Raw genomic sequence first — 26,217 nt, forward strand, 5'->3', positions numbered from 1 at the left:
AGGACATGGACTCTGCTACGAAATGCTAGCTTATGCTAGATTTACAAACGAGCTGCAAATCTGCAAGGGTCTATTATTACTGGTTTTTTTTTAAATTAACTTGCAGAAACCGAGATAGATCCATAGAAATTCACCTTTACAGATTTTGTGAGGTTGAAAGCTGCCCAAGGAGATTGAAACAAGAAATATCTCTAAAATAAATCGACATTTCGAGCCAGAGTAACTTTTAGATTTTGTCAAATGATCAATATATAAAAGATAAAACAGACTGAATTTATGCTGTTGTTGAATGGCTCTGAGGGAGGGACGCTGTAAGAGAGGGCTACAACTCATTTTGCGCTCCGGAACCCAGTTTGGGTCGTTGATTTCGGGGGTACTTTTGAGCAACTGGAACGGAAGTGCGAGGCGGTGGCGGACCGAGGCTGAAGCTGTAAACTGAATGTGAGTGGGTTCGTGATGGAGAGAACTGGGCCGGTGTGGGAAGAGCCTGGGACCCAGTGCGGGGTGGGAGCGGCGAGGGGTTCGGGACGATGGTCGGAGTTTGTCTGATGCCGTCCACATAGTCCCCTTCACTACCTGGACCCTCGTCGGATCAGTCCTCTGTCCGAGACCTCAACCCAGATACCCAAAGTGGACGCTGTTCTAAGGCGGCGCCGCCGCATTATCGGGGGGGGGGGGGGGGGGGAATATTCCTTAAAACCTGCGCTGCTTTTTAATATCATAGTTGATGTGTTCCGGTCTCAACTTCTATTCCGGGCTATTTCTCCATGACTCTCTATTCCTCGAGCTATCAAATATTTAAGCAGTTTAATTACTCTTAATGATCCAGCTTCCACCACCTGCTGGGGTGGGGAATTCAGACGTTCACCACCTTCTCCGAGAAGAAATTTCTACATTGATCAGTCTATAAGAACCGACCCTTCCTTTTTAGTTATGTCCCTTGTTCAAAACTCTTCGACGAGTGAAAATACCCCAGTATCTGCTTTGTCAAACTCCCTTAGGATTTTATATCTTTGAATATTATCATCTCTCATTCTTCTAAAATCCAATAAGTGCAGGTCCAAGCTACATATTTAGTTTCTCCTGGCAGGATAACCCAACCATCCCAAGAATGGTGAATCTCCTTCTGTGTTACTATATGTTTATTAGGTAAAGGGGTCAAAACCAAATTCCAGGTGAAGCCGCACCAACACCCTGTACAATTGCAGCAAACCTCCTTATTTTTACTTCCAAAGCCAAAATGAACTACTTATTGGTATTTGTTTGATGATTCATGCAGGAGAATTTCCCTGCACTTCTGTGTCCCCGTTCCATTACAATCATCTGCCATTTGATTTCTTTTACTTAAATGTATGACCTCACACTTTGCCATATTAAACCCTACTCGTCAATCTTTTGCCCATTCACTCAATCTATTTGTATCTCATTGTCAAATCACAGCACCTGTATCACAACATGTCCCCCACTTGTTTTTTTGTTTCATAAGCAAATTTAGAAGCTTTCCATGTTGTCCCTTACCCAAGTTATTAATGAAACTAGTGGACAATTGCAAACCAGTAACTGATCCCTAGAGTATTTACTAGTTATCTCTTTCCAGTCTGAAAAGGAGCAGTTTATTTCCAGTGCTCTATTTCCTACAAGACCCATTTCTCCATTCATTCTGACTCACTTCTGATACCATTGGCTTTTAATTTATCCACCAGTTTCCTATGTGACCCTTTTCATTGTTAAAATTTTATGAAAATCCTGGTCTATGGCAACTCAGAGGAGAAAAAGAATACCTGGGAAGGTACTGAGCTTCTTTGACAGGAGCATCTGGAGATTTGTTATAAACAGCAGGAGACCACAATTTCTGTCACAACCAATCCACTCATTTGAGTCCCTTTCCATTAAGATAACCTGCCTTTTGATTTCTCTTACCAAACTTCTAACATCATTCTAGCATCACTTCCCCTACCTGTAAGCTGGTCTGTAGATTCAACACTGGATTCTTCAGGGCCAGTAGATTGGGTGTAAGAATGAGTTGTCCTTGGCCCCTAGAATCTGCCTTAAGAGGAGAAATGGAGTACATGCTGCCCTCCTGGAGGGTCCATCTTTTGGATGAGAAGTTGAACTGAGGCCCTGAGGCCTCTTTCAGTGGGATGTAAAATACTCCCGTACTTTCAAGGAAAGTAACTGGAAGAAGTCACCTGTGTCTGCAAAGCCATTGGTGCCGTCCTTACAGTCATCCTCTTGTCCCAATAAAAAACAAAGCAAATCATCAGATTATTGTCACTCGAAGTAGACCATTACAATCTGCTGCAACACTGCCTCAGTGATAAAAGATCAGCTGAAAGTTTCCTGATCTTACCCAGCTCATCCATACAAGAGCAATCAAATAGGCTGCAGCTGTCATGAAAATGTTTTCCATAAAATCATGCTTAATATCAATACTTAGGTTCATATGATATGGCTGTATTTTTCATCTCCCACCCCCACCCTCCATTTGAATTGGCAATGATTGTGCTGGAGAATGAATAATGAGGAATCTGAATGCAAGATGAGTGTAGTGTCAGGCATCAGTCAAAATCACTAGAACAGAGACACCAGCAAATTAAGGACTTACCATTTCCCTGAACAATCTGGCCAGTTGAAAATGGGTTGAGGGTAGCCTATAAGTTAAAATGACAGAGCGTGGGGAATAGTCATCTTGTGAATTTTTGAATATGAAAATAGATATATTATAACAAAATTGGAGGATAATTTCACTTGAACTTGTAATAATGTTTCCTCCAATGATCATATCTTTTCAAAACTGTTCCCTAACTTCGCTTCTTAACACTCCCCTTTGACCCTACAATTGTGGGAAACTATGATTTCCTGTCACCAACTTCTCTTTCCCTTTCCTGTCTCTAAACATGCCCATGTTTTGCAGAATGCTGAGGTTGAATTTCTGTAGTAAAAGTGCTCAAATCATGTTGTAAATAACTAAGGCCCAGTTAAACTGCAGGCTTTTTCCTCTATATGCAGACTTGGCAACACCACCTGACATTAACTAGGTCAACTGCTCTGCACTGGTTCACATTTTATCTCCCCTTTTTTTTTTGCCAGAAAATCACCCAGAGCTGTTTTCCTTCATGCTCCCACAGACTATGTCCAGAGTTGTCATATCACTCTTTCATGTACTGCATGTTACCTGAAAATATAATGTCTGCTTGCACATAGCTCTAAAGTTACCTTCTTTGTTCCCTGCACTGTTGGACTTGTCACAGTGCTTGACCAACTTCTTGTATTGAATGAACAATGACTGCCTTGACAACTAAGTATTTGGAAGACCAGTCCATTGTTCAATATTTTTTAAATTGTAAGAGATTGTAAAATGTGGATGTTTGAGGGGTTTGGCTGTCATTGTATGCAAATTACTAGTAGACAGGAAGGCAAAGGCAATGTTGGATGAAGTAGGGCAAATTATGAGGGCATTGGGCAGGAACTAAGAAGAGTTAATTGGGAACACCTTTTCTCTGGCAAGCCCACATCAGACATGTGGAGGGCGTTTAAAATTCAATTGCACGGAGTAAAGGCAACACACACAAAATGCTGGTGGAATGTAGCAGACCAGGCAGCATCTGTAGGAAGAAGTACAGTCAACGTTTCGGGCTGAGACCCTTCGTCAGGACTAACTGAAAGATAAGATTGTAAGAGATTTGGAAGTGGGAGGGGAAGGGGAAGGTCTGAAATGATAGGAGAAGACATGAGGGGGAGGCATGAAGCCAAGAGCTTGAAAGTTGTTTGGCAAAAGGGATACAGAGCTGGAGAAGGGAAAGGATCATGGGACGGGAGGCCTCGGGAGAAAGAAAGGGGGAGGGGGGAGCACCAGAGGAAGATGGAGAGCAGGCAAGGAGTGATTGTGAGAGGGACAGAGAGAGCTTGAATTTCCAGCATCTGCAGATTTCCTCGTGTTTGCACAGAGTACTGGAAAGGTATGTTCCTCTTAGAAGGAAGGATGGGGATGGAAAGATAAGAACCAGAGAGGTAAAAAAAGGAAAAGTATATAAACCTTCGGAAGTTAGGATCAAGTGAAGCACATTAACAGTATAAAGAAGCCAGAACAGAACTGAAGTGAATTTGGCAAACTGCGGTGGGTGGGGGGGGGGGGGGGGTCTTGAAAAGTCCTTGGCAAGTAGGATTAAGGTGAATCCTGAAGTTTTCAATCCATACATCAAGAGCAAGAGGATAGCTAGGGAGTGGGTGGGACCACTCAATGATAAAGGGAACATTTGCTTGGATGTGGAGAATGTGACTGAGGTACTTAATGAGTACTTTGGTTCAGTATTTACCAAGGAAAAGGATATGGAGGGCCAGGAGATCAGTGCTGAGTGTATAAATATGTTAGGGTGCTTAGAGGTCAAAGAAGAGGAAGTGTTGGACTTCCTATTGAGCACTAAGGTGGATAAATCCCCAGGGCCTTACCCCAAGTGATTGAAGGAGACAAGAGACGAGCTTGTTGGGACCTTCACCAGTATCTCTTTGTCCTCTGTTAGGCTCAGGCAAGGTCCCAGAGGACTGGTGAGTGGCTAACGTTGTACCTTTATTTAAGAAGGGATCAAGGGAAAATCCTGGGATCCAGAGACCGCTAAGTCTCCAGTCAGTTGTGGGGAAATTGCTGGAGAAAGTTCTTAGGGATAGGATATATGCGCATTTGGAGACCCATGGCCTAATTGGGGAGAGCCAACATGGGTTTGTGCAGGGCATGTTATGTCACACCAACTTGATTGAGTTTTTGACAAGGTGATTGGAGAGATTGATGGCAAATTGAAGGAAATTTCCAATTGTTTTCAGTAATTTTACAAATATTTAATTGTTCAGATACAAAACAATGAAAACCCTTTAATAAATTGAAGCGATCTTGATTTATTTGATCTTTTCATCTTCAGAGAGCAAAAATGTAGACATTCTATTTATACTAAGAATGTTATACAAAAAAGTTTTTATATTCTTACCAATATTAAACAAATTTTAATAATGTGTAACATTTGTTTTAGCAGTTGTAAATCTCAAAGTAAGCTAACAAATAAAAAAAAATGGAAGCTGTGCCACAAGGAAAGAAAATGGTTGCACCTACCGTATCTCAGATAAATGCTGAATATGTCACTCAGGTAAGGAGTGTGAGATGTGCAGAATGCTGCAGGTTGTATTGGCTTTCTCACAATTTAACGAATAAGAACAATCAGATCTTTTTCATTGTGGGTTTATTCATAATATTCATAGTATGGGATAGTAGATTTTTTGAATATGTGTGCAGAATTGTGGTCCAGAATTGTACTGTGTGCAGCAACATTTGTGGGTGCTATACGTACAATTTCATTATATAAAAAAAAACAACAATAATGAAAAATCAGGAACTTGTTCCGAGGTACATGAATTCTAGGATTTTTTTTGATCCCGGTGCTCTGAAGTATCCAGTGGAGGCCTTCACTGTGTCATCCAATGCATGTCTTACATCCAAGTCTGATACATCACTTGGGCCTTTTCAGCAGATGTTTGTCAGACCTCATTGCAATTACTAAATAAAAGGTCCTGCTTGAACATGGATCAGGCCTTGGAATTTGGCGATGGGTACTTGCCTCATGAAAGTCTATTTGCTATCCACACCTCACCTACTGCTGCACTCATCTCCGCACCCAACTCCATTAACCACTCCTGATTCCTGTTTTGCAGTATTTCTTATGTGCTGCTCCCCCTCCCACTTCTTCACAAGCAGAACATCTCCAGATCAACAGTTCCACTTGACCTAACCCTTGAGACTTTGAGCCTTACACTCCCATCTCCCAATATGAAGCGAAAGCTAATTGGTGACCAAAATATGTAAGGTTTTGAGCGTTGCACCATTTTACAGCTGAGGCCCTCAAATGAAGGGTTTGTTGGTCCAACATGATGTGAATACTGAGTTAGCCCTTTCTTCCAAGCACTATATATTTCCAGGTCTATTGTATGCGCACACCAGATTTTCTCTTCTTGGACATTGTGAGGGGTCCACATGCTGTCAACGTCAATCACATCAACGTTAAGTCTTTTTGTGTTGGTTTTGGAGAACTTTGTGTTTTGAACGCTGGAGTTTCAACTGTCCAGTTTGATTAATTCAGTACCTGGGCTGTTTGACTTTATAATGAAAGACATACTAAAAATTTTCATATTTCTATCAAACTAGTTTACACTAAGCGATACTATGAATGTGTTTATAATATTTTCATACCTTTGTATTTTCAGTTATCAAATAGATATTGGGCACCTCATGTGAAGAAAAAACTGACATTTGATTCAAAGGTACTCTTCACTTAGTTCCTTCTTAAGTTCCAAACACCTGCATCAGAATGTTTTGAAATGGGATAGCACCAACAAAATAGAAAATTTGTTACCTCTGATTCATAACCAATAGAATATGGATTTAAATTATGTTCATATTTGTGCAGTGTTAAATAATTAGATATGTTGTATGGCCATAGATTGCTATAGTAAAATTCCAATAATCTGGTTCCTTTGGGATTTTGTTAGTCTTACAGATTTTCCAAACATTTGAATGTTACTCCGATTGCTTTCTTTCTTTCTTCTTTTTCAATCTTTTTATTAAATTTCATATATAAAAAAAAAACAACACAAAATAATGAATAGATTACAGATTCAATAAACTTGAGATTACATTAGTAATAGGATAATAATATCCTATTAAAACATCCATCAACAAAAGGTGCATAAATCAATCAAGTCTATGTAAATATATATGAAAAACAAAAATAATCGTCGAAAAAAGAGAAAAAAAAAATTGAAATTATATATGAGAAAAAATATATAATGAAAAAAAATACTAAACTAACACTAACATGGGCAATAATAACACTTTATAAATATATAAAGGTGTCAAGAAAAGAACTCCAGAACTCCATACCTGAACAAGTATAAGTAGAGAAAAGGATCTGAAATAAGCCAAATTAATTCATATGAAAGTGTCGAATAAATGGTCCCCAGGTTTCTTCAAATTTAATTGAAGAATCAAAGATAGTGCTTCTGATTTTTTCCAAACTCAAATAAGAAATAGTTTGGGAGAACCACTGAAATGTAGTAGGAGGATTTACTTCTTTCCAGTTTTGTAATATAGACCTTCTGGCAATTAATGTTACAAAGGCAATCATTCGTCTGATTGAAGGGGAAAGCTGATTGCCATCTTCATTTGGTATACCGAAAATTGCAGTAATAAAATGGGGTTGTAAATCGATATTCCATACTGAGGAAATGACATCAAAAATGTCCTTCCAATAGTTATGTAAAGTGGGACATGTCCAAAACATGTGAGTCAATGAAGCCACTTCTAAGTGACATCTGTCACATTGAGGATTAATATGCGAATAAAATCGGGCAAGCTTATCTTTAGACATATAAGCTCTATGTACAATTTTAAATTGTATTAAAGCATGTTTAGCACAAATAGAGGAGGAATTAACCATTTGTAAAATTTTTTCCCATTTATCTGTTGATATATTACATCGAAGTTCTTTTTCCCATTCTTGTCTAATTCTATCCGATATTTCTGGCTGTATCTTCATAATCATGTTATAAATAAAAGCTACTAATCCCTTCTGACAAGGATTAAAAGTAAAAATCAAATCTGAAAAATCCGATGGAGTTGAATTAGGAAAAGATGGAAGAATTTTATGTAAGAAATTTCTAATTTGTAAGTATCTAAAAAAATTAGATTTAGGTAATTCAAATTTGTTGGATAGTTGATCAAAGGACATCAAAGTACCTTCAAAAAAAAGATCACGAAAACATTTTATACCTTTCCTTTTCCATATACTAAAAGCTTGATCTGTCAATGAAGGTTTAAAAAAAAAATTACATAAAATAGGGCTGTCCAAAGCAAAGTTTTTCAGATTAAAGAATTTGCGAAATTGAAACCAAATTCGTAGTGTATGTTTAACAACAGGGTTAGATATCTGTTTATTGAATTTGGCTAAATCAATAGGAAGAAAAGAACCAAGAACGGAAAATATAGAATATCCCTTAACCTCACTACATTCCAAATTTACCCACTGTGGGCACACAGGTGAATCCAAATCTAGTTTCCAGTACATTAGGTTACGAATATTATTCGCCCAATAATAAAATCTAAAGTTAGGTAAAGCTAGACCACCATCTTTTTTAGACTTTTGTAATTGCCTTTTGCTTAACCTAGGATTTTTATTTTGCCAAACAAATGAGGAAATCTTTGAATCAATATTATCAAAAAAAGATTTAGGAATAAAAATTGGTAAAGCTTGGAATAAATATAAAAATTTCGGTAAAATCATCATTTTAATAGCATTAATCCGACCAACTAATGATAAAAATAAGGGAGACCATCTAGTAGTAAGTTGCTGAATTTGATGAAGCATAGGTAAAAAATTCAGTCCAAATAAATCTTTATATTTCTTGGTAATTTTTATACCTAAATAGATAAAGTTATCAGTAACAACTTTAAATGGCATCCTATCACTCAATAAAGTTTGCGCGTTTAAAGGGAATAACTCACTCTTATCTAAGTTTAACTTATAACCAGAAAAACTACCAAATTGAGCCAACAAGGATAAAATAGCAGGAATAGACCTACTAGGATTAGAAATATATAACAACAAATCATCAGCATAAAGCGATAATTTGTATAACTTCTCATTACGGGTAATACCAAAAATATTAGGAGACTCACGAATAGCAATAGCTAAAGGTTCTAATGCAATATTAAATAGTAAAGGACTTAAAGGACAACCTTGTCTCGTACCACGAGATAATTGAAAAAAAGAGGATCTATAATTATTTGTAAGAACAGAAGCAACAGGTTTATAATATATTAATTTAATCCATGATATAAAATTAGGACTAAAATTAAAGTTTCTCAATGCATTAAATAAATATGTCCATTCAACTCTATCAAAGGCTTTTTCAGCATCTAATGAGATAACACATTCTGGGGTTGTAGGTGATGAAGTATAAATTATGTTAATCAATTTTCTAATATTAAAAAAGGAATATCGATTCCTAATAAAACCAGTTTGATCTTCTGAAATAATCTGTGGTAATACCTTTTCTAATCTAATGGCTAAAATTTTTGTAAGAATCTTAGAGTCTACATTTAATAATGATATAGGGCGATAAGATGCACATAAGGTAGGATCTTTATCTTTTTTAAGAATTAGAGAGATAGTAGCTTCATAAAACGATTGAGGTAATCTCTTCTTAACAAACGCATCATTAAAGATTTCACATAGCCAAGGAGAAAGCAATAAAGAAAAAGTTTTAAAAAATTCTACAATAAAACCATCAGGACCAGGAGCTTTCCCTGAATTCATTGATGAGATAGCCTCTCTTATTTCATCCATAGAAATAGGAGCATCAAGCAAGCTACAATCTTCATCTATCAGTTTAGGAATATTCAAATTATTAAAAAAATTATCCATCATAAACCGGTCACCGTCAAATTCTGATTGATATAAAGATTTATAAAAATCTTGAAAAGTGTTATTGATTTCTTTATAATCAGTAGTTAAATTACCGTCTTGTTTACGAATTTTAATAATTTGTCGCTTAGTCGAAATAGCTTTTAATTGATTAGCTAACAATTTACCAGTTCGATCACTATGAATATAAAATTGAGCCCTAGTCTTAATTAATTGATTCTCAATTGAAGAAGATAATAATAAACTATGTTCCATTTGAAGCTCAACTCTCTTCTTATAAAGTTCTTTGGTAGGAGTAACGGAATAAATCTTATCAATTTCTTTAATTTTATCCACCAATAAAGCTATATCTGAATATCTTTGTTTTCTTTTACCAGCGGAATATGAAATAATTTGTCCACGAATAAAAGCCTTGAAAGAGTCCCAAAGTATTCCTTTATCAATCTCTTCATTATAGTTTGTTGAAAAAAATAAGTCAATTTGTTGTTTTATGAAGGTAATAAATTCTGGATCTTGAAGTAAAGTAGCATTAAGTCTCCAAGATCTAGTATTGATAGAAGAATCCGAAATCTTGATAGATAACTTCAGAGGCGCATGATCCGAAATAGCAATAGAATCGTATTTACAATCAATAACATCTGTTAATAAACGATGATCAATAAGAAAGTAATCAATTCTAGAATAACTATGATATACATGTGAAAAAAATGAAAATTCTTTACCTTTAGGGTTCAAAAACCGCCATATTTCAGTAATTCCAGAATCAACCATAAAAGAATTAATAAGTAAAGCTGATCTATTCGGAAGAGTTCGAATAGGTTTAGATCTATCCATCGAAGGATTCAAACAACAATTAAAGTCTCCACCCATAATCAACATATATTCATTCAAATTAGGAAGAGAAGTAAATAACCGTTTAAAAAATTCAGGACAATCAAAGTTTGGAGCATAAATATTAACTAAAACAACTTTCCGATTAAAAAGTGAACCAGTTATCAACAAAAATCTACCCTGTGGATCAGAAATAATTTCATAATGTGTAAACGAAATTGAGGCGTCTATAAAAATAGACACACCCCTAATTTTAGCGGTACAATTTGAGTGAAATTGTTGACCTTTCCAGAACCTAAAAAAACGTTGATTATCCTCCCTCCTAATGTGGGTCTCCTGTGCAAAAATAATATTAGCGTTCAATCTATGGAATACTTTAAATATTTTTTTACGTTTAATCGGATGATTTAAACCATTAGTATTCCACGAGATAAAGTTAATAGATTTATCCATCATACCAATATTAATTGTGTGTATCATAAAAGGTTAAAAAAACACATAACCCACAATTTAGGAAGAAGGAAAATTGATTCAGGAGCAACCGGAGATCCTGACACCTCAACAATATTAACAATTTAAAGTCAGCCCATAAACTAAAAGCAAAAAAATAAAAAGCAAAAGCATGAAAAAAGATCCCTCCCCCCTCCCCCCACCCTTTGAAAGAAAGCCAAGCGGCAGGCGCATAAACTAATACTAATATTACCCCCATTTCAAGATGGCAGCTCCATAAGAAAATTTTTTAAGAAAAAACTATATAACACCCCAATTAAAATATAGAGTTGCAAAAAAAAAATATATATATATATATACCTACATATATATATATATATATATACATACACATACACATACACACCCATATCAGACAAATCAAAAAAAAACTAAAATAGTAAAACCAGAAAGATCATTAATAAAAAAAAAATGCACATTAAAGTTTAAAAATGTGATACACCTTTAAAAAAGAATTTCCATATTCAGATACAAAGATGACGTTTCACAAGCCAAGACTTATGGGAAGAAGAAACGACATTTTGAGAAAGCCATATTACAAAATATGAATATAAATTCAGCAATCTAATGAGAAAATATAGTAAAAAAAGTTATCAAAATAGAATATTTTTATATAAAAAAAAAGATTTAATAGACACTACAACATATTTAAAAAAAAACTAAAGAAAAAGAATTCAAAACCTTTGTTCCATTTCTAAATACAGGCAAGCAAATAAACGCTTATAAAAAGTAAAGACTTATGGGAAGAAGAAACGACATTTTGAAAAAAATAATTCATTATTACAAAATACAAACGTATATAAAAAAAGGATATTATAAAGATTAAAACAGCATCTATAAGCAATAATAATGGTAAAAAAAAAGACCCAGACCCATAGTTCAAAATAAGAAGTTATAACCCAACTTCCAGGGTTAAAACTTAAAATGAAATAACATCCTCTCTCCAAAAAAAAAATCTTCAATGTAACTCATAGTTCAAGTTGCACTAGAGGATCGATATTCTTCAACAAATTTCTTCGCTTCTTCAGGAGTGATAAAAAAGTGTAGACTGTTGTCGGGCAGCACCATTCTAAGTTTCGCTGGATACATTAAAGCTTGTTTAAAACCAAACGAATGAATCTCTGCCATCACTGGTTTAAAAGCGATCCTGGCTTTCATAACTTCATACGAATAGTCTTCAACTATTCGAAATGAATAATTTCTGTAGGAGATCATACCTTTTTTACGAGCTAATCGAATTAGAAGCTCTTTCTCACGAGGATAATGAAGGCGAACAATCACCGCTCGTGGTTTATCAGACACAGACGAAAACCTCGCAACTCTATGAGCGCGGTCAATAACAGGTTCATTTTTCAAACCTTCACCACCGAAAATTTCCCACAGTAATTTAGAGAAAAATTCAGTTAAATCACCGGACTCAACTTTTTCGGGAATTCCGATGATGCGCAAATTCTGTCTGCGAGAACGATTTTCAAGATCAGTAATTTTAAACTTGTACTGATCTAAAGTTTTAGCAGTCGACTCTATCTTCTTCTCTAACACTTCAATTGTACGTGCTTTTTCACAAATTGATTGTTCAAGAGTCGTGATCTTAATTCCATGCTGTTGAACCTCTAACGCCTGCGACTGAAACTTAGTTTCAAGCGATTTAACAACTCCTTCAAGATCGGATATTCCCGAAGTAATCCTCCTTTCCAAACTTAACAGTTTACTGTCCAATTTACCTTCTAGTCTGCCTTCCAGAGCCGCAAATTTAGCATCCAGTTTATTGTCCAATTTACTTTCCATAGCCGCAAATTTAACATCCAGTTTAGTGTCCAAAAGACCAACAATTGCGTCGATGGATAAAGGATCCTTAGCCGATTTCTTACTTGTAGCCATTTTAGGTTTGACAAGATTAGATCAACTATTATTTTAGGAAAAAAGGGTCAATCAAAGGTAGCAACTCATATGATTAAGTTCGAAAAGGTCTAATTAAAGGGTGATTATAGTTAAAAAAATAAAGAGCGCCTAAAAGGCAGATGCTTACGTCGCCATCTTGAAACTCCCCCTCCGATTGCTAGCAAAACACACTTAGAATGAACTTTTTCCACATATTATGTAATAGGGTGAGCCAGGGGGTTTGAAGGGAACAGGAGACATACAGTTGCTCCAGACCCTGACTCTGGCTACCAACTTGTGTTCCAAACCTGATGTTTCAAACACCAGCCCTGACCTCAACTGCACACTTGATCCCATTCCATTTCATGGCACTGACCACACTTCAGAGCCCTGACATTGGCTGCACACCCAGCTCACATTCTGGACTAATGAGTGAACCAAATTCTGGATAATCAAGCTCTGTGAACAGTTTGTGCTTTACTGTAGTATGCAGTCCATCAGAAAAACAGCCACCATTGCACTGCAATACCTATTCTTATCTGGCTGTACTACGTGGTAACTGAATGGTTTTACTCTGAACTTTTCTGAAATAGTCTCACAAAATGATGATTTTATTATGAGAAATTACAAATACATCAGCTCATTCTGTATTTTTCCCTTTTTATCTCTGTTGCTAAAGGTCATTGAAGATGTCTATGAGAAAGAAATTGTAAAGACAAAGTAAGTTATAATCTGTTTGTGTGAAATGTCTTTTCTTTGTGCAATTTGTATATTATATATCTTCAGAATCTACAAGCATATTACATATTGTCACAAAACCACTTTTCAGATTGTCCAAATTGTTGCAGTCAAATCCGGATAAAGTCACTCAGAGACTGTATAAGTAAAAACCCTTTATTCAAAGCCTCCGGGGCACTTCGGTTAGTCGCTCAAACAGGAGCAGTGAGTGACTGTCCCTGCTCTGTCCACCAACAAACTGGCAGTTCCTCTTGCAGGATGAATATAGTTGCTCACATACACTCACATAGGACAGGCTGGAGCCAGACTTATCTATGTGCATGACTGCACAAAGAGACAAGGACCTTGAAGCACTAACTGGCTAACTACAAGAAGACATATTGCTCAGCATTGAAAAGCAAGATTAGCACATCTGTTGATCATCAGCGATTTCTTGCAGAAAAACAGGCTGCTATGTTTAATTGATCGTATTAACCCTTTACATACTTTATCAATCTCATTGGAGATCCTTGGATTGAGATTCTGAGGAAACAAGTTATTATTTCTCGTGTTTAGTTTTAGTTGAATGCTTTGATGTGTTCCTATAATGTTCTTTTTCATAATTTTTATTTGCATTAATTTAAATGTTCAAAAGTGAATATCAGAAAAGGGAGCAGGGCCTTACTGCTACAGTACTTGTGAGCTTACTGTCCAAATTCTGGGTGCAGTTGGTTAAGGAGATTAATTCTCCAATTCTTCTCCAGGTGAGGACAGTAGGCAAATCCTGATTATAGGTCAGGGCCAGGAAGATCTGCCCCCATGTTTTTACAATGGAATACAATCATTATTGTTGCACCTCATGGTCCATTTTAATATAGTGCTGGAAATGCTCACAGTTCTGCTCTCTCTACTGACAAAAACAGTATTACAACTTGATATTTCATCAGATTATTTGTTTCATCTTTCCATAATCTGTAATATGATGCTTTTATCGAAAGGGTCGAGAGCAAGTTTATGTGACTGATTCTGGGAATTAAAGGGTTAAAACAGTGTCTCATGGCTCCGGACCTGCACTCACTGGCGTTTAGAAGAATGAAGGTAGATCTCATTGAAACCCATAGAATAATGGAAGGCCTAGATGGAGTTGATATGGTGAGGATGCTTCCTATAGTGGTAGAGTCTAGGACAGAGTTTACAGAGATCTCTGTTTAGAACAGGGATGGAGGAATTTCATTAGCCATTGGGTGGTGAATCTATGGAATTAACTGCTACAGATGAAGTCTTACTTACTTTATTGTCACCAAACAATTGATACTAGAGTGTGCAATCATCACAGTGATATTTGTTTCTGCGCTTTGCACTCCCTGAAGTACATATCGAAGTAAATAAAACAAAAATTTAAATTATAAAACATAATTAGAAAATAGAAAAGGGAAAGTAAGGTAGTGCAAAAAAAACCGGAGAGACAGGTCCGGATATTTGGAAGGTATGGCCCAGATCCGGATTAGGATCTGTTCAGTAGTCTTATCACAGCTGGAAAGAAGCTGTTCCCAAATCTGGCCGTACGATTCTTCAAGCTCCTGAACCTTCTCCCGGAGGGGAAAGGGACAAAAAGTGTGTTGGTTGGGTGGGTCCTGTCCTTGATTAACCTGGCAGCACTGCTCTGACAGAGTGTGGGGTAAAGTGAGTCCAAGGATGGAAGATTAGTTTGTGTGATGTGCTGGGCTATGTTCACGATCTTCTGCAGCTTCTCCTGGTCTTGGACAGGACAACTTCCATACCAGGTTGTGATGCACCCTAGAAGAATGCTTTCTTTGGGCATATTTAAAGCAAACGGTGGTTCTTGATTAATAAGAGTGCCAAATGTTACAGGGAAAAGACAGGAAAATGGGTTACAGGAAGACAGGAAGATGGGCTGAATGACCTAATTCTGTTCCTATGATTTATGGTCTTATTTATTTGTTTTAATACCAAGTGTCCCCTATAAACAATGAGTTCGAGAGAAATTAAGTGAATTTCTACCTTTTACAGGGCAAGATGGGAGATAATTGATATTGCCAAATAACCTTAAGACAAGTTTAGCAGCATGCACTTTTCTATGATAATTTAAACCATGGCACTAAAATACACCACCCATTCTTCTGATTTTGGCTATCAAATAGAGATATGAGTGAATCATGCATCTCATGTTTCATGAAATCCAGTTCTTTTGTATTGAAAAGCCACATTAAAGTATATTGTCTTTTTGCTAACCAGAAAGTAAAAGATATAAATTTTTGAAGTGGGATTTAATTCAGTATTATTTATCTGAATTTGAAGAGAAAGACCCTGCTACACCCCCCCCCCCCCACTGGACCCCCTGCAGTTCGTGTATCGTCCCAACCCAGGTATCGGCTCAACAGACGATGCCATCGCCACCACCCTCCACCTGGCCCTCACCCACCTGGACAAAAAAGAAACGTACGTTAAAATGCTGTTCATAGACTTCAGCTCAGCATTCAACACAATCATTCCTCAGCACCTGATTGGAAATGTGGAACCACTGGGCCTGAACACCTCCCTCTGCAACTGGATCCTAGACTTCCTGACTGGGAGACCTCAGTCAGTCCAGATCGGGAGCAGCATCTGCAACACCATTACACTGATCACAGGGGCCCCCCAGGGCTGTGTGCTCAGTCCACTGCTGTTCACTCTGCTGACCCACGACTGTGTAGCAATACACAGCTTGAATCACATCATCAAGTTCGCTGATGACACGACCATGGTGGGGCTCATCAGTGAGAACGATGAGTCAACATGGAGGTGCAGTGGCTAACAGACTGGTGCAGAGCCAACAACCTGTATCTGAATGTAAACAAAATAAACGAGATGATTGTTGACTTCAGGAGAGCATGGAGTGACCACTCTCCACGGAACATTGACGGCTCCTCCTTTGATATTGCTAAGAGCACCAGATTTCTTGGTGTTCACCTGGTGGAGAATCTCACCTGGTCCCTCAACACCAGCTCCGTAGCCAAGAAAGCCCAGCAGCATCTCTACTTTCTGCGAAGGCTGAGAAACATCCATCTCCCACCCCCCACCCCCATCCTCACCACATTCTTCAGAGGATGTATCGAGAGCATCCTGAGCAGCTGCATCACTGCCTGGTTCGGGAATTACACCGTCCTGAATCGCAAGACTCCACAGCGGATAGTGAGGACAGCTGAGAAGATCATCAGGGTCCCTCTTCCCGCCATTACAGACATTTACACCACCTGCTGCATCCGCAAAGCTAACAACATTGTGAAGGATCCCATGCATCCCTCATACTGTTACGAACCCCATAACTGGGTCACTTACCAGCAAAGATAAAGAGGTCCGTTGAAGTCTGATGGTACTATTTTTAACAGTATTTATTGGTAAAAATACACAAAAATAATATCAATGCAAACATACAGATAATATAGGTCGTCAATACTAACTCTAAAAGTGTGGGTATAATAATAATAAGAAATAAGCTCTATCGTTGTCTAGGGGATAATGTATTGTCTGATGGAAATATAAAAGTCATTAGTTCATTCAGGCTGCAGCCTTTTGTTGGAGTCAAGAGAGAGATTTTAGAACTTGCCAGCTTTTCCTTTTTATTATGTTGATCCTTCGAGAGTTCCGTTTGTGTAGCCGGTCCTTTAGCTAAGCCGTTCCGTGGAAAACTCGTCATCCGGGCAAGGATGGACACACACACGAGCCCCCACCGGGTGTCGCTATTAAACGCTGTCACGGGATTTCTAGCATTTCTCCTGGTGCGTCTAAAGGGGTTGTTCCCCAGACCCTCTTTTATCCTTACTCATGGGGTCTCAGATGTCAATCAGGTTGGGATGATGCAATCCCTCAACCAGCCCACTCTGATCATTGCCTGCGGGCTTCAATGAATAGTACAGTACTCAATACACAATTCCATCTCCAAGAGATAATGGCCGTTATCCGTGGCTTTGTCTCTCAGAGGCCCAGGACACATTCCAAACCTTGAGGATTCTGTGTGTCTCTCTCTCATTTCCTGGGTCCCAGACCCAAATTAATAGCGATCTTGCGATTCTCAAAAAGGAGGGGGCTACTTTGTACTCTTCGGCCCCTCAGAGTTGTGGCACGTTCGTAACAATACAAACTCTTCTCCCTCCTGCCATCTGGCAAAAGGTACTGAAGCATTCGGGCTTTCACAACCAGTTTGCTCCCCCAAGCCATCAGACTCTTTGATACCCAGAGTCTACATGACATCTACATCATTTATTATTATATTGAAATTTGTCATATACTGTGCCTATTGCCTTGTTTATTAATTATTAATTAATTAAATATTGTACTGCCCTGCACTGTTTTGTGTACTTTATGTAGTCCTGTGTTAGGTCTATAGTCTAGTGTAGTTTTTGTGTTGTTTTACATGGTCTAATGTAGCCTTGAGTTGTCTCACATAGTCTAGTGTGGTTTTGTGTTGTTTCATGTAGCACCAGGGTCCTGGAGGAACATTGTTTCATTTTTTTCTGTGTACTGTACCAGCAGTTTATGGTTGAAATTACAATAAAAAGCGACTTGACTTGAAATTAGGATTTAAATGACTTTATTCTTAACTACTTAGTATTTCATATGTTCAGAGAAGGTAAATGTTTCTTTGGGTGCTTGGAGAATTTGAATCAGAGACTTTGTAAATTTCGGTAATCATGAGAGTGAGGCTAAATTTATAAATTATAATTTATAAATAAATAAATTATAAATTTCTTGAATATTTGCTTTTTTCCCCCCAGATTTGCAATTAGAAAAATTATGCTGCTTGAATTCAGGTATTTTTTTTTGTTGTTTTAGATTTTTCTTTTTCAAGTGTTTTAACATGTTTGCACCATTTCTAAAACCCCTTAATCATTCAATTTGTTCTTCTTTTACAAAATGGACAGCCAGTATCTAGAGAACTATCTCTGGCCAAACTACTCCCCAGCTGTATCCAGTAATGCTTACCTAATGTCCATTTGCTGTATGGTAAATGAAAAGTTTCGAGAAAACGTTCCTGCGTGGGAGGTAAGAGGCATTTGTTATCTGTTTGTATAAAGCAATGCTGCTACATATCCTTCTGTTAACATCATAGCTGAATTCCAAAGGTCTGTAATCGCACACTGCTGTACTAAGTGATGATGTGAAGATGTCAGACTGGGATTTTGTAAAAAGGAAACAGTTGCAGACAGGCACTCCTCACTCATTCTCACTCCTATATTAAAAATAAATAAAACTGCAGGCCTAATAAATAGCTTGATGTAAGTAGCATATTATCATCTGCTGGAAGAACACTCATTTGTCTTCACTTGAGAACTAGAGGGAACTTCATTTTATGTTGAGCAGCTGTGAATGAAGGCTCAGAATTATATAAAGCAACAGATATTCTAAAGGCACTTGTCAAGGTGAAATGCCTGTACTGTAACTGCATTGGCATATGCATAATTGAAACAGCTCAACTTGATACATGAACATTTGTGCATATTTGGATTAAATGTTCCTTTTATCAATAAATAATAAATACACATGTTTGCAAATAGAAAAAATATATTTCAAGTTGAATTTTAAATTAACTGATGAAATGTTGTGCTGGATGAAGAAGTGAACTACCCTTAGTGCAGGGGTTCTTACCTTGGAGTCCATAGACTCCCTGTTTAATGGTAGGGGCCCATGGCATCAAAGAAGTTTGGGAACCCTCGCCCTAGTGCTATATTTACATTTTTGTCGATATTGTTAATGGTTTATTTCTTTTTCTAACTTTGACCTAAGGAAATATCTATTTTTTTTTAACTTTAGACATTTACACAGAAGCCTGAACACTTCCCCTATTTCTTCAAGTGTATTTTGACCGCATCTCTTGCTGAAGGAAGTAATTTTACATTACGCGAGCAAACTGTTCTGTTGGTCTTTCTTGATCACTGCTTTAACAGCTTGGTAAGTTTGAGTATGAAACAATCATCTTCTCCTAATATTTTGTCTTAATACTCAACATCTTTGCTCCTTGGATTTCCAAAATTTTTAAGTGTGTCTGGGCACTTTGATATGGATTGATATTTATTTATTCACAGCATAGTGATTGGCTTAAGTCTGCACAGAAAGCTGTTTTGGTACTCTTCAAGTTGTTTGTACCATGTTATATTTTTCTTATAATTTGTGTCCAGCAAAGGTAACACCTAGCATATATCTAAAACCATGACACTTAATAGAGCTCTTTAAAGGCACTTCCCTCAAATAAGTCTTGTTGACCAATTTTCAATCTTTTTTGAAGACCAGACTGAACTGTAATATTTTTATGCTAATTTCTACCTGTGCTTTTCATTGTAGCTTGAAAATTTACACTAATGTCACTTGTGTTAAACCAGGACATCGCAGGAGTATTCAGATCAGTATCAGATCCATGTTCATTTATCAGAGCTTGAAAAAGTCAAAGATAAAAATAAATAAGATGCAAGGGAAGGCAGAGGAGATAAGTGGCAAGGGACGTTGGTGAAAAGCAAATGATGCAATGGGGCATGCAAAGAAATGAATGATGAATCTAGAGATGCCATAAATGGGAATACCAAAATCTTTAACTGAAATTATTGGGGGCATGATTATACAGCGAACATTAAGACTGCACACATTGGCTTCATTACTCTGACTGATTCGCAATCATCACAAATTGTATTAAACCCTGTTTATTATGCACTGGAATTCATAGCTACAACTTATGAACAAGTTTAATTGTTAACTGTTAAATTAGTATTATATCCAATATGCAGCTTGCAGCATGTCCAGGTTTTGTGTTGGGTTTCAGTTTGGTTTTAAAGGTAGATAAACAAGAAGTTGGGTAAGAGTTGACTAATTAGCTTGTATTCATCCTGCATTTTAGAGCTTTGTGAATTGTGGTTCAGTGACTTGTATTCTGATTTCACTGGTGTCTTTTGTGGTTTTTAAAATTCTATTTCATCTCTAAGGAGGTTTTTTTAGGATCAGTAATATTTGTGAGTTTGAACAGTGTAACTTTGTAAGGAATTGCTTTTCAACCTTCGATCACAATGTGCAGTTTGATTGTGGGTAGTACCAAACTACACCATTAGGAGGCCTCAGCTGAGCATGCTAACTTTACTTCAAATGCATGTTTAATATTTTGGAGACATGAACTGAGAGTCATGTCAGACACCTTCACCTTAGTTAGATAGGTGATGTAAAAACATTTTTAGAAAATATTTTGTTAAGATTTCCACTCTGATGTCAACTGAACATTTCTTGTTTAGCAGAGCCTTATATATTAAAGTTTGAGTTTTAATGGAAACATTGCATTGATTAGAACACAGAACGGTGCAATACAGTACATGCCCCTCCAGCCCATGATACTGTGCCTACCTATATAAACCTATTCCATGATCAATCTAACTCTTCCCTCCTACATGGCCCATAAACCTCTGTTTTTCTAGCATCCATATGCTTAACCAAATGACCTTATAGTATAAGCCTGTACTGCCCAGTAATGTGTTCCAGACACCAACCACTCTGTGTAAAAATAAATAAATAAATAAAGTTTAAAAAGACCTATGACTCACCTTACTTAAACAGATGTACTCTGGTATTGGCCATTGCTGCTCTGGGAAAAGGGCACTGCCTGTCCACTCTATCTGTGCATCTTATTCAACTATCAAATTGCCTGTCATCCTTCTTCTCTTCAATGAGAAAAGCCCCAGCTCGTTCAGCCTTTCCCCACAAGATATGTTGTCTAATCCAGGCAGCATCCTTTGCACCCTCTCTAAAGCTTCCATGTCCTTAATGAGGAGACCAGGACAGAACATAGTGCTCCAAGTAGGGTCTAACCAGACTCTTACAGAGCTACAATGTCACTGCTCTTGAATTCAGTCCCCTGACTAATGAAGGCCAGCATGCCATACGGCTTCTCAACCACATTATCAACTTGCACAGCAGCTTTGAGGGATCTATGGATGTAGACCCCAAGACCCATTCAGTACCTCTACATTGGTAAGAATCCTGCCTTTAAGATCCTCTAGTTTGATCTTTCAAAGTGTATCACTTCACATTTTTCCAGATTAAACTCCATCTGCCACTTCTCAGCCCAGCTCAGCATCCTATCAATATCCCAACTGTAACCTATGACAACCATCTACACTATCAACAACACCACCAACCTTCGTGTCATCTGCAGTCTTGCACCCTTTTACTTGCTCTTCCAAGTCATTTATAAAGATCACAAACAGTTGGGGTCCCAGAACAAATTTCTGTGGAACACCATTGGTCACTGACCTCCAGACAATATACCCCATCTACCATCACCCTCTGCCTCCTGTGGGCGAGCCAGTTCTGAATCCATGCAGCTAAGGTTCCATGGATCCCATGACTCATGACTTTTTGGATGTGACTACGATGGGGAACCTTGTCAAATGCCTTGCTAAAGTTCATATACAATACATCAACCACTCCATCAAATCAAAAATTTAATCAGGTTCATGAGGCATGGGCTGCTCCTCACAAAGCTGGCTGATTATCCATAATAATACTATGCTCCTCCAAATGCTTGTAATTCCTGTCGCTAAGAATCCTCTCCATTAATTTGCCTACCAGTGACATAAGATTCTCAGGATTATCCCTCTTGCCTTTATTGAATAACAGAACAACATTTGCCATATCCTCTAATTTTCTAGCACTACTGCTCTGGCCATGAAGTGGGGAAAGATTGTTGTCACTGCCCCAGCCATCTTTTTATTTCCTCACTGTGGTAATCTGGGGTATATCCTGTCTGGACCAAAAGACTTATCTATCCTAATGTTTTTTTAAAGCTCCAATAGTGCCTCTTTCTTAACCTTGACATACTTCAGCACATTAACCTATTTTACTTGGACCTTGCAATTGTCAAAATCCGTTCTCAAAGTATTCATTAAGTAAGGTATTAATTAAGGACCTCCACACCCATCCATCTGACTGTATTTCTGCCTATCTGCCCTCACAGTCTCTGCATATTGCATCTACCTTTGCACAAGTTGTTTCCTGCTCGTATTTCACAGTATTTTTGGCAGATAGGAATCATAATATTGTATCAGACTTAATGTTTACTCTCCAGTAAAATAATCAGTGCAGCATTGTTTCAATCAGTGTCAGGCACATTGTGAGTATGATTTCAGCCTAAAAATAATCTTGGTATTTTCTATTAGGAGGTGGATCTAATTCGAGAACAGGTGCAGCGTCTTATCTCTCTCCCAATGTGGATCTGTTTACTCTCGGTAAGTTTAAAGGCTATTCAAAGTCTCTGAAAGTAGTCATGTTTGTGATAAGTGTATTTCTTGAGCAATTATACTGACCTTCATTTATTATCCCTCAGCAAATACTATTTGACATTATCAAACATGGTCAGATATTTGCTGTAATTATGGGTGTATTTATAAAATGTTGGTCTAGAACAAGATTCCTTCCCAGGATATTACTAAGGCCTTGAAACATCTAATCTATTTTGTTACCAGTCACGCCTTGAACATGAGCTGAAGAAGACACCAAAGCTGAAGAAATTCTGGAATATGATCAAAAAAAAGGAAGAGAAAATGGATGAAAATGCTGCTGAACAGTATGTGTTATAATCACCAGTAATTGGCTTGCTTATATTCTATAATTTTTGGGATCTCAATAACCATTATACATGTATGCTACTTCAAATTTCATAATATAAATTTGTATATTACATTTTTGCATCTCATTTTCTTCACTAAACTTGAGTTTGCTTTCAAGTTTTTGAAGCAAGAGAAAGATTTGTTTTTTAAAACATGTTAAGTCATGATTTGCAGGACCACAAGTATGTCAACATTATCTTTGTTTCTTAACCAAAAGGGCAGAGCAAGAAAAAAGATTCCTCTCTTGTCTGATCAGCAAATTCCTTCAAGTTTTAAAATGTATTCCTCTTACAGGTATTTGTTCATGCATTTTTGTTTTTCCTTTAATTATTAATCAAATGCACAGTGTGTAATTTTCATTGTTGAAAACATGTTGCACATGATCTTGGTGAGGAAGTGCTGAAATTTGAGGTACAGTTCATATTGACAAATCAATCCTGATGAAATCAGCTGCTGGTAGCATAATGGTGGAATCATGACAGTGTATCAAACTTTATATCTGATATGTACATCTGATACATTAGGTTTATCTTGTTAATGGGGTTTCCTGTAACTTAGTCTTTTGGACAAAGAGCAATCGATAACTAAAGCTTGCTGAGAGACACAGCAGACAGTATGGAATTTCCAGGCTGTACTCTTGATTTGGATACCTTGCTATATTTCCCCAGCAGACAGTCTGAGATCTTACAACTGAACCTGAATGAGGTTAGAGCTGGCCCATACCCACAAGCAGCATACCTATTTATGTGAAAAGTTGCAAGAATCAGCAGAAGATTTACTATTTTAAAGAATTACCAGTGAATTAAGTGAAATTACGTGCTTCTATTTTTAAATATTTGCCTTACTTTATTTTTCATACTTTTTTTAATAGCTTTTAATTTTTTTCTGATTATCAGGGACGTTTAGAAGCATTTAAAATCTTTGAAAGACCAAAAGGCATAAGAGCAGAGTTAGGCCACTCAGTCCATCAAGTCTTTCTCCACCATTTCATTGTGACAGATTTATTATCCTGTTCAGCCCCATTCTCCTATTTTGCCTCTGCGGCCTTTGACACTCTTATTAATCAAGAACTTATCAACATCTGCTTTAAATACACCCAATGATTTGGCCTCATCAACAGTCTGTTATTATAATGTATTCCACTGATTGTCTACCCTCTGGCTAAAGAAATTCCTTCTCATCTCCGTTCTGAGGCCATGCCCTCAGGTCCTAGATTCTCCTGCTATCCCCCACTCTCTGGGGAGCTATCTGATCTTGGGGTGATGGCTTTGTCAGTTGGTGGTGTCTTTCCTGCTGCATTATGAGATGGGCATATTCTTTTTTCCTCACCCACTCATGAATCCATGCTTTTTAGGGCAACAGTTCAACATGGGTGGATAGGAAAAGAAAGCTTAAGGTAAAGAACCCTTAGGGAAAAGTGATCATGATATGATGTAATTCTCCCTGAAATTTGAAAAGGAGAAGCTAAAGTCAGATGTATCAGTATTACAGTGGAGTAAAGGGAATTACAGAGGCATGAGGGAGGAGCTGGCCAGAATTGATTGGAAAGAAACACTAGCAGGGATGATGGCAAAGCAGCAATGGCTGGAATTTATGGAAGCTGTTTGGAAAGCGCAGAATATATAAAACCCAAGGAGGAGGAAGTATTCTAAAAGACAAGATGACACGACCTTGGCTAACGAGAGAAGTCTAGCCAACATAAAAGCCAACGAGAGGGCATGTAATAGAGCAAAAAATAGTGGCAAGTTGGAGGATTGGAAAGCTTTTAAAAACCAAAAGAAGGTAACTAAAAAAAGTTATTAAGAAGGTAAAGATGAAATATGAAAGTCAGCTAGCCAATGATGTTAAAGAGGATACCTAAAGTTTCTTCAGATACATAAAATATAAAAGAGAGGTGAGAGTGGATATTGGACCGCTGAAAAACAATACTGGAGAGTAGATACTGGGAGACACAAAAATGGCGGACAGACTGAATAAGTATTTTACATCAGTCTTCACTGTGGAAGACTGTACCACTATGGTGGAAGTTCCAGGTGTCAGGGATCATGAAGTGTGTGAAGTTACCATAACTGGAAGGTGTGAAGGTAGATAACTCACCTGGACCAGATTGTGTACACCCTAGGGTTCTGAAGATGGTGGCTGAAGAGATTGTGGAGGCATTAGTAATAATCTTTCAAGAATCACTAGATTCTGGAATGGTTTCAGACCTGGAAAATTGCAGATGTCATTCTACTCTTCAAAAAAGGAGAGAGGCAGAAGAAAGGATATTATAGGCCAGGTAGACTGATGTCAGTGGTCGGGAAGATGTTGAAGTCAATTATTAAGGATGAGGGCTCAGGGTACTTCGAGGCACATGATGAAATCGGCCCTAGTCAGTATGTTTTCCTCAAGGGAAAATCTTGCCTGACAAATCTATTGGAATTCTTTGAAGAAATAACAAGCAGGATAAACAAAGGGGAATTGGTTGATGTTGTGTACTTGGATTTTCATAAGGCCCTTGACAAGGTGCCACATGAGGCTACTTAGTAAGCTACAAGCCCATGATATTACAGGAAAGATTCTAGGATGGATAAAGCAGTGGGTGATTGGCAGGAGGCAAAGAGTGGGAATAAAGGGATCCTTTTCTGGTTGGCTGCCGTGACTAGTGGTATGCCACAAGAGTCTGTGTTGGAACCTATTCTTTTTATGTTGTATGTCAATGATTTGGATGATGGAATTGATGGCTTTGTTGCAAAGTTTGCATACATATGAAGATGGGTGGAGGGGCAGGTAGCTTTGAGGGAGTAGAGAGGCTACAGAAGGACTACAGATTAGGAGAATGGGCAAAGAAATGGCAGATGGAATACAGTGTGGGGAAACATCCACATTGATTAAAAAAAAATGAAAGGATTGACTATTTTCTAAATGGAGAGAAAATACCAAAAAACTGTGGCTCAAAGGGACTTTGGAGTCCTTTTGCAGCATTCCATGAAGGTTAATTTGTAGGTTGAGTGTGGTGAGGAAGGCAAATGCGATTTTAGCATTCATTTCAAGAGAACTAGAATATAAAAACAAGGATGTAATGTTGAATTTATAAAGCACTGGTGAGGCCTCACTTGGAGTATTATGGGTAGTTTTGGCACCCTTACCTTAAAAACGATGTGCTGAAACTGGAGAGGGTTCAAAGGAGGTTC

The 26,217-nt window shown here is 37.6% G+C and overlaps 1 protein-coding gene across 3 annotated transcripts in view; it reads left to right on the forward strand.

Annotated features, from left to right (window-relative positions):
- The first annotated feature begins 305 nt into the window (after positions 1–305).
- The window catches only part of aqr (aquarius intron-binding spliceosomal factor), an 87,733-nt gene continuing 61,821 nt past the window's right edge, over positions 306–26,217 (forward strand). For 2 of the 3 annotated variants that reach the window (XM_059955896.1, XM_059955915.1), the window contains exons 1-10: positions 306–441; positions 5,025–5,135; positions 6,247–6,303; positions 13,366–13,406; positions 18,179–18,214; positions 18,326–18,446; positions 19,215–19,352; positions 22,595–22,663; positions 22,901–23,001; positions 23,262–23,338. In XM_059955896.1, coding sequence (XP_059811879.1) covers positions 5,061–5,135; positions 6,247–6,303; positions 13,366–13,406; positions 18,179–18,214; positions 18,326–18,446; positions 19,215–19,352; positions 22,595–22,663; positions 22,901–23,001; positions 23,262–23,338 — 715 coding nt within the window. In that variant the 5' untranslated portion in view covers positions 306–441; positions 5,025–5,060. Of the gene's footprint in view, positions 442–5,021; positions 5,136–6,246; positions 6,304–13,365; positions 13,407–18,178; positions 18,215–18,325; positions 18,447–19,214; positions 19,353–22,594; positions 22,664–22,900; positions 23,002–23,261; positions 23,339–26,217 lie in introns of all 3 variants that reach the window. The other variant, XM_059955906.1, reaches the window with a different exon arrangement.

Source organism: Hypanus sabinus, chromosome 2 (assembly GCF_030144855.1).
Source record: "Hypanus sabinus isolate sHypSab1 chromosome 2, sHypSab1.hap1, whole genome shotgun sequence".
In the NCBI taxonomy this organism is placed as follows: Eukaryota; Metazoa; Chordata; class Chondrichthyes; order Myliobatiformes; family Dasyatidae; genus Hypanus; species Hypanus sabinus.